This window comes from Hydractinia symbiolongicarpus, chromosome 14 (genome assembly GCF_029227915.1).
Source record: "Hydractinia symbiolongicarpus strain clone_291-10 chromosome 14, HSymV2.1, whole genome shotgun sequence".
Taxonomy (NCBI): domain Eukaryota; kingdom Metazoa; phylum Cnidaria; class Hydrozoa; order Anthoathecata; family Hydractiniidae; genus Hydractinia; species Hydractinia symbiolongicarpus.
The window spans coordinates 14340495-14349561 of NC_079888.1; the positions used below are offsets into that span (position 1 = coordinate 14340495).

A 9067-nucleotide genomic window follows, 5' to 3' on the forward strand; every position below is an offset into this window, starting at 1 on the left:
TATGCTAAGTGTAGGACCTACAAATAAATTGGCATGTGCCCTTTTCTTTTCAACAAAAGTTTATGACAGTAATTTACAAAAATGCTTTTATTCATCATTCGGCACACGTAACTATCATGCTGGAATGTGAATAGTAGTGCATTATAATTTTGAGTGCAAATACTCAATATTTTATGGCATTTGATATCTTAATTAAGCAGATAAATAAGAGGCTGGTATAAAAAGAAAATTGATTTAACCAATTGTCCTAAGTCCACATCCTTTTTTCGTAAAAAAAACACACTAACTTAAGTAAAAAAGAGTTCTACTGACTTTAAATTTATCATGAAGTGTTTTTAAATCAATGTAAATGAATTAACATAAAGAGTAATTTTGTGTTAACTGTATATAGCTACTCTCTTGATTTCAGAATTTGAGCAATTTAAAAAAGGTCGATAGAGCTTTGTAACAAAAATTTAAATCTAGACCAAATAAGGACCAACAAGAATAACATTTTAGGCCAGCAATTGATTATGCTCCTCTGTAGCATTTTCAGAATTAATACCCTGTCTTGCAAAATTCCTAAAAATTAATCTGCAAAAAGGGTGTCTTTGTTGCAGTTTGATTAAGGGCAACCTTTGAACATTTTCATTCTAAAACTGACAGAATAGAAGCTTTAATACTCCATGTAATTTAGCACTACAACTAGATGCAACCTGTCCTTTGTTTTTATTTTAAAAATAGGGAAAATTGTTATACATATTGATGGAAACACTTGTGAGTTGCAGCTAAACTACCCAACTCTTCCGATCAAAATTGCAACGTGTTCTCAAACAAATCACCCACCTGATAAAATAATAGCCATGGAATAGCTATGTCGTTTATTAATATATGGTAAAGGAGCAGTCTCAGGATATAACTTAAGCACAGCTATAGCTAGCTACAGCTCATTAATTCTAACGGCAACAAACTTTCAGTACCTTTCCCAAATTAAAGGTCTGACAACAATATTAAACAACTAGTCGATAAGGCCCGTGGAAAAATCCACTTAGGCAGGATAACAGAGAAAAACAACCGTCATTTGAATTTTGATGACGTCAGTAGAGACATGCCAGAACACAAAATGTTTTTTTTCAGAAATGTGTATGCCTGTTACCTTCATCGTATAGATCTTGAAACGCTGAGCAAGAAAATGTATAAGATCATGTACTTTTGATAAACGGTTGCAGAGATATTAGGGTTTACAGGTTTTTTGATGACGCCATCTACCCGTCCATTCCGAAACGGATTCGGGGACCCAGGTTTGGGAAAATCACCCAAATTGGTCCTAGGTGATCCCTAGTTACCCACGCGGTGAAAAATCATTGACGTCACCACCTCGTTTCTAAGTTATTTGGCCTTGAAGTATTAGGTGCACTGTAATGGCTTCATTAATTTAATATAGGATATTGACGTTAAAGTAGTGTTATTGACGTCGCGCCGTCAAGTCAGAAAATTTAGCATATTAGACATGCATTTTTCGGCAACATCAAAGGAAAATGAACACATCCACTTTGCCTGTCACAGACACACAGACAGACACACTTAGTCTATTGTTATATAGACTAGTCGATAAGGCCCGTGGAAAAATCCACTTAGGCAGGATAACAGAGAAAAACAACCGTCATTTAAATTTTGCAGACATCAGCAGAGACCTGTGAAAACCCAAAAAAAATTTTCAGAAATATGTATACCTGTTGCCTTCATCGTATAGATCTTGAAACGCTGATCAAGAAAATGTATAGGATCGTGTACTTTTGACAAATGGATGCAGAGATATTAGGGTGTAAAAGTTTTTGATGATGTCAGTAACCCGTCCATTCCGAAACGGATTCGGTGACCCAGGTTTGGAAAACTTACCCAAATTGGTCTCAGGTAGTCCCTAGTTACCCACGCAGGAGATGACGTCAGTTAATTCCACCCGTTTCCAAGTTATTTAGCCTTAAATTTAAAAGTGCAATGCAATGGCTTCACTAATCTTAATATACTTTCCTTTGACGTCAATATTGCTTTAACGTTAAAGTTTGCTAATTTATGGCGTATTATTATAGAGATTAAGCTGAGACGAAAAATGGAATAAAGTCAATAATATTATGAAAATTTTGTTTTCATTTAGAAAAAAGTTATAGGGGGCACAAGACCTTGTGGACGAGGTTGCATTTTCCAATATAATATGTAGTTCTAATGTATCGCAGTGTGTTTTTGCACTTGCTTCATTTGCATTTATCTCCTGACTTGCTTTTTCTTGCTTTTGAGGAGATGCTGTTTCATTATTGATTTTACAGTATTCGTTATTATTAATAACTTTTGAATGGTTATTCTTTGAGAATGCATTTACTTTCTACTCACTTTGGATCTTATTGTTGTTGTTCTTTCTCCTCATACTCTATCAAACTACATCTTGACAATTGAAATCTGCTTGAGGTTAGGTAGTTTTATTGTTTACATTATTTCAATTTTCTGTGTTAGTTGAATCTCGAGCATTTATATTTCTTCATAAATTTTTATTGATGTCATATTGTCTGTTTTTGGGGTGCTTGTATCTTCCTCAGTAATGTCTTGAGTTGGAAATGGAGCAGGTAGTTCTCCCCTGAAGTAAAAAAAAAGTTATAAGTTATTCTCTTGATTCAAATAAATTATTAAATAACTTTTCCGTCATAATAGAGATTTATGTCGTAATAAAGATTATGACTCACAACAAAACCGAAAAGTGTTGTTTCATTATTGTATCTTTTAAACACTTTGTTACCAAAAGTTACGTAAGTAACTGAAGCCTTTCTGAGAAAACTGAAATCAAAAGGATACCTGTCTAAGTATTTGTGGTCGTGAATAAAAAGGAAAAGACCTGCGTTCCATATGCAACACGGTCACTTTTTAGCATTAAATTACCAGGCATCAATTAAGAAAGTTGATTTTTTTCTGCAAAGTTTGTTTTTGCTGAATTAACATCATTACTTATTTAAAAACACATTGTTTTTTTCTGTGTTTTAAATGTGTAGGCTAATTGCATAAAACAGTTCCTTAAAAAGCCATGCAATTTTATACACCACCACTTCTCAACATATCGACAAATTTATACATTCATCACTCACGTTTTGTTAATCGCTGCATATTCTGGTAACGTGTTCTGCTTTTTATCTGGAGGTAAATAATAAATATTTCCATTGCGTATTGTTTTGATATTATCATCTGTATCTTCCATTGTATGTAGTATTGATGTGTTATAATATGTCCTCGAACTGGCTTCATTTTTATCTAATCTGTTGAATATATCTGGCTCAGCATATGTTCGTTCGGGTTTTATAGGTGCTGACATATTTCTACTGTCTATTGTTTCTTTGTTACATGTTTTCTCATAGTGGGATGGTTTTGAACATACCTTTATACCCATGTCATTTTTTATATTCCTATGTTCATATATACCGTCATCCCTTTCGAAATTAGCAGTCTTTCCTGCTGCATTATTTCTATCTTTAGTCTCTTTACCTTCACGACGGTTTGACTCTTGTACTTCTGGAACGTTTATCCGTTCAGAAGATGTGCTATGTGTTATAAGCTCCGTAAGTTGTGAAGATGATAATGCGGCAAGTTTTTTCCTGTAGCGAAAAATACAGTTAACATTATATACAAGAAGTATAAACTAAGACTTTATATCTCTTTGGCTAAATGATTTATAGCTTGTTATGTATTTTAAAGGATGATTCGCACATTAAAAAGAGATAGTCCAAGAACATCAGGAAACTTTAGAAAATGTGCGTTCAATAAATAGCTAAAAGATTTCTGTTAAGAAAGATTTTTTGATTTTCAAAAATAACTAATAAGAAAATTATAAAATTTTACCTTATTTTGATAATCAAGGCCACAACAATAATCAATAAAACCACGGAAATTGCGCCTGCTGAGCACACTATGATAATAACAGTCGCCATAGCAGTGCCAAGCGTAAAATTTTTAACTTTATTCGGCGTTTGTAATACCGCGCATTAAATTCAGTAGATAAATCGAATAACCAACAATTTAAATATATGTTTAGTTGTTTCGATTGCAGTGATCTTGCTTTAGGTTCCTCTTATTATAGAAAATGTAATTACACTTTTTATAATAGAATTATGATAAGTTAGTTGCTATGGATCTGAAGTTTTAATTAGTTTTTCTTATAGTTTTATTATTAGTTTTTGTAAGTCAATTGTAAGTCAATTAAAAAAATGTTTTTCCTCGTACAATATGTGATCACCTGATTAACAATGCTTTTTTATTCTACTTTCCTTTCAGAATCCCTGTGTACTATGAGATGATACGAAAGTTTTTTAACCAACCGTTTTCCAAACTCTGTATTGTCTAAAACTCGGTAATTAAATTCATAATATTAATAATAAGTTTTTACATTAATTAACCTATAGGTGAAAGAAAACTTATTCTCCCACGGTATAATTAACTTCTCTAACGAAATTTATAAGAATCGGGAATGAAACTGTGGAAATGCGTGTAAACTCGACTAAAGGTGGTTTCCTATGAACTGAAGTGACGAATTTATTTCTACAATCACGTGTTATGTATATTTCAAGAAAGGCTAGTTTGTTTTTAACTTCTGTTTCTGAAGTGAGTGAAATACTAGGATGACACGTATTCAAGTATGCTTGGAAAAATGGTGAATGTGAAAGTGAGGAAAACAAAACAAAAACTTCATCAACGTTTTTGTAGTAAATTTATCTAAGTCCTTCAGGACAATTCTCCAACCAAATCTTCTCACAATGACAAAGAAAACGTGAGAAGGGAACCCATAGGTATAACGTTTATTTGTGGGCACATGTTCTTGTTAAAAATGAAATATGAATCTTTAGTGGCTTATTGTAACAATGTATTGAAATCTAATTAGAAAGATAGTTAAATGAAGTACAATCATTAGAAATGAAACCAGTACAAATATCTATTTCTCGTCTAAAGGTATGTTGGTAAATAAGGAGTTTATATCTAGACTAGCCATGTAAATGTAATTGTATTTCGCTTAGGTTAAACAATAATGGTTAGTAAATTTATTAGATGTAGCTAATAGATGACAATAATGGAACGGAGAATTTATCTAGTTTGTACACTGGTGTACCTATAGCGGACAATATGGGTGTAAAAGGGGGACAGTTATCGATACAACTTTTAAAAATTTTACATAGACCATATCGTAACATCGAAACATCCCAAAGTTAGAATGAGCAATCACCTTTCAATTACACCAATAACAGCTAAGAAGAAATCGTTGTCATCGCAACAATCAATCGTCTTTAATAATGCAACAATTACTTACCCTCTCTAGACGATTTTGACATTTTTGCTCACGACAGTAACCGCTTTGTACTCGAAGATAAAGTCAGTCTTATTTCTCTAATGTGATAATCCAGTATTTGATATTAATATTATATCAGCTCTCCGTTGGATATATTTAATTAGGGATTTTATATTAATTGTATAAAACAATTTGTGACATATGTATTTCGCTGTAAACTAGTAGTACAATACAGAAAACTTGATAATGGGGTAACTGTACACTCGAGATTATTAGATCAAAATTTTTTTTGTTTTTTTTAAAGTGATTGGAACACCAACTTATTAAGGTTGCTAAGAGGGGTAGTTCTGTATGGCAGCAGAAAAAGAACGATCAGTGTGACTGCTTGATCAGACTTCAGGAAATTTATTATATTCAAACTTTATGGGCAAAACATAGACATATTTTTTGTCTTCTACCCTGAAAAAGAGTTTCATATATCAGATAGTCCCTGAAAAACACTCTCTATGTTGTATGGCTATGATACTTACCGAGTTTCAATATTTATCTTTACACATCTGTGTGCCACATTTTGTGGTGCCATACATCTGAAAGGCTTTGATATTTGCTATTACTCGAAACTTGAAACTTACAACACAACTTTGTTTCGGATTTTACCCGATTTCAGGGCAACTTTTCAAACGAACTATAAAAAACCGGATTATATGTTAAGTGACTTTTAAAATATAGCATTCAGAAACTTTAAACAGAATGTGAAAATACGCCCTACAACTAAAGTAATTGAATTTTAATTAGATTTTGAACAAATTTTAAACCTTCGATGACGTCACATGAAAAGTGCTGACATAAGAAAAAATGTATTGCTGCCGTTTTGTTCCTTTTGTGACGTACTATAAGTGTGTCAGGTTAGATTAAATTTCGACAAACCTATAAAAAGGTTATTAAAGGGGGCGGAATCCGCCCCACCCCCACCCTCCCCTGGTCAAGATATGAATAGGATTAAAGGCTGTATTTCCCATTTAACCCACAAATATTATCGTTATTTTATCAGCGCGTGCTCACTTAGAAAAAATCTCGCTATTGCGGAACATGCAGTTGAATCGAAAGGAGCTATAGCACCATTATAAGGGTGGGGTATTTAGACCATTCCACCTCTTTTTGAAGAAAGAAGTAAACTATAAAATTTATTGTAATGAACTATATTAGTTGCTGCTGCAATCCGGACAAAGTCTGTTGTGAGCAAAGTGATATATGTACAGGGAGTTTATAAGCGATGATTTACATGATTATAATGCGCTGTCAATCCTTTTATAAACCATTTTGGAGTCAATAATAATAACACTAATAATAGTAACACTAATAATAATAATAATAACGTGTGTATGTAACGTAGATAAAAACAAACAAACAAACAAACAACAGACAAAACTTGGTGCTATCTGGAGTCTAAACTGCAATCTAGAGATTGAGAAGATAATCGAGACATCAATAGGTCATTATAGATCAGTTAGATAAGTAATATAAAAGCAAACGATATATATGTATACAAAAATAAAACAAGTAAAGAAATTACGAATTTTATAAAGTTTCATCAATTGTTATTAGTATACAAAACACAGTTCAGATAGGACTACTGAAATCTAGAAAGGCGCTTACTGGACCGTATTATGAATTAAATAATTAAAATGAAGGAAGAAATATATACATTATTTTATAGATTTTTTCCAACACATTCTGAAAAAGCTACCAAAGGCTTCACACTTTCTGACATTCGTTGGAGTTGAAGTTGAAATTTTGTAACTAACATGGCGGGGGAGGGAGGGGTATAGGAGAGGGCGACTTTATCAACAATGTATGTTTACATCAAGTCTGTTCTTTTAGTCTCAAATCCAGGATCCAATTTGTATTTGTTAATTCGTGTGTTTAATGCTTATATTTTGCTGCAGATTGCTCAAACATACGTATCTACCCCCGGATTGCTTAAAAGTCTTTTATAACTTTTATATTTACCATATAGTGTAGTTGTATTTTTTCACTCCCTATAATCTTTTGAATGGCATAAATATTTTTTTGATTTTGACAAAAAAAATATTTTATTGCTATGGATACAGGCCTAGTGTTATAGCACTGATAAATTTTAGAGTCAAATGAAACCTTAAATGTAATCATTTTGTAAAAAATCTCTTAGGGAGTTAAAAAGGAGTCAAATTGAGACCCAAAAAGGAGTCAACCCGCAATGACTCTCTTTTGGGGTGTAGGGTTAACCAAAAAAAAAAAAGACAAGTTTCGCTCACACTCTTGATGCTTGTAACGACGTGTTCAAACTACAATATATAAGAAAAATGTATCTAGTGAATACTCAAAAAAATGACTAAGGAAATATAACAAATATTATAAACTATATAATGCTTACCAGCTTGCCAAGTGTGAGAGCTTTGAAAAATAAACTTGATTAGAATTTAAATAGACTTGCTGAAAAAAAATTGAATTTGTGAAAGATTATTTAAACTTTTCTTGACATTGAAAAAGATGTGATCACCTCAGTGACTTCAAGTGAACAAGTGAACTGAAAAATCTGCTTTTAAATAAATAAATATAAATTCCCTATAGGGTATACTTTACAATTAAATTTTATAACATTGCACAAATTGACATTTAATTAACACAAGGACACAAACAGGTGATTAAATTTTTACACTAAATACACTTGGGTAACTACACTTGACAACACAATAGTTAAATAAATTACAGAACAAACATGGCAGACAAAACATAAAGACAAATTTTAACATAGAGCTGACTCAACATGGGGTGCTCATTTGACTCCTTTAGGGTTTCATTCTTTGCTTGACTCTTTGAAAAGAGTCATTATTGCGTTCAATGATTGTTGTGCGTTCAATGATTGTTGTGTAGTGTGCTCACGTAATTCCTCAAAAGGTTTCATTAGGAATATCGCATTTAATGATTTTTGCTGTGTTTGACTTTTTTATAAGAAAATACACTCAGATACAATCACTTTAGGTCGAGATTATAGAAATGTGCCTTTTAATACTTGGGAAACTGTTTTACGAGACGTCTGTAATTCTTTCTCCAGTCCGATACGAAGGTATACATGAGCAAGGTATACATGAGAAAACTGATTGTATTTTTAGCATCGGACGAACACTACACATATTTTTGACGTATATTTAGGAAGTTCTTTTTTTTAAAAAAAATGTGCGCAACTATAGTATAGGCAAAACTAGTGTAGCTACCAATACGTTGTTTATAAGAAACTAGTCCATAAGAAACCTTAGGTTCTGAAAAGCTCAACTTTAAAACATTAAGAAACTTGTACATATAACAGAAAAAATATGTAAAGACATATCTATATAAATGAAAACCATAGTCCAAACCTCAAAAATGCCTTGTAAATCAAAGATTTTTAAGGGTTAAATAAAAGAAAATTTAAGAAACATTTTGTTATATTATGTTTTTTACTTGTTCACTCTCTTTACATCCACTGGATTGTCTCAAGGCTCCAAAGGCACTAAACTTGGACATTTAAAAAACCTTGCCGAACTCTGGAAATCATGGAAGCAGGCATTTCAAATCTTCCTCCAAGCCACCGAATCTGCTGATAAGCCAGATGTTGTCAAATCATCAATCCTTCTTCACTGCATAGGTAAGCAATGCAAAGAAATTTATGATACTTCTTAATTCAATGAAGGAGATGAAATAAAATTGAAGGAAGACTTTGAGAAATTTGACGAATACTGCACTAGATCATGT

The 9067-nt window shown here is 32.3% G+C and overlaps 1 protein-coding gene across 1 annotated transcript; it reads right to left on the reverse strand.

Annotated features, from left to right (window-relative positions):
- Positions 1 to 2107: 2107 nt before the first annotated feature.
- Positions 2108 to 4080, reverse strand: LOC130625800 (uncharacterized). Its single transcript, XM_057440911.1, has 3 exons — positions 3859 to 4080; positions 3111 to 3614; positions 2108 to 2608 (listed from the first exon to the last, which is right to left on the reverse strand). Exons 1-3 carry the CDS (start codon positions 3945 to 3947, stop codon positions 2503 to 2505), a joined length of 699 nt encoding a protein of 232 aa, XP_057296894.1. The 5' UTR covers positions 3948 to 4080; the 3' UTR covers positions 2108 to 2502.
- Positions 4081 to 9067: the final 4987 nt, after the last annotated feature.

Bases quoted from the DNA above. Each gene is read 5' to 3' on its own strand.
- LOC130625800 (XM_057440911.1), bottom strand. From the start codon at position 3,947: ATGGCGACTGTTATTATCATAGTGTGCTCAGCAGGCGCAATTTCCGTG. The intron at 3,615-3,858 runs GTAAAATTTTAT...TTTTCGCTACAG, and splicing joins GCCTTGATTATCAAAATAAG to GAAAAAACTTGCCGCATTAT. The intron at 2,609-3,110 runs GTGAGTGATGAA...TTTTTACTTCAG, and splicing joins TATGCAGCGATTAACAAAAC to GGGAGAACTACCTGCTCCAT.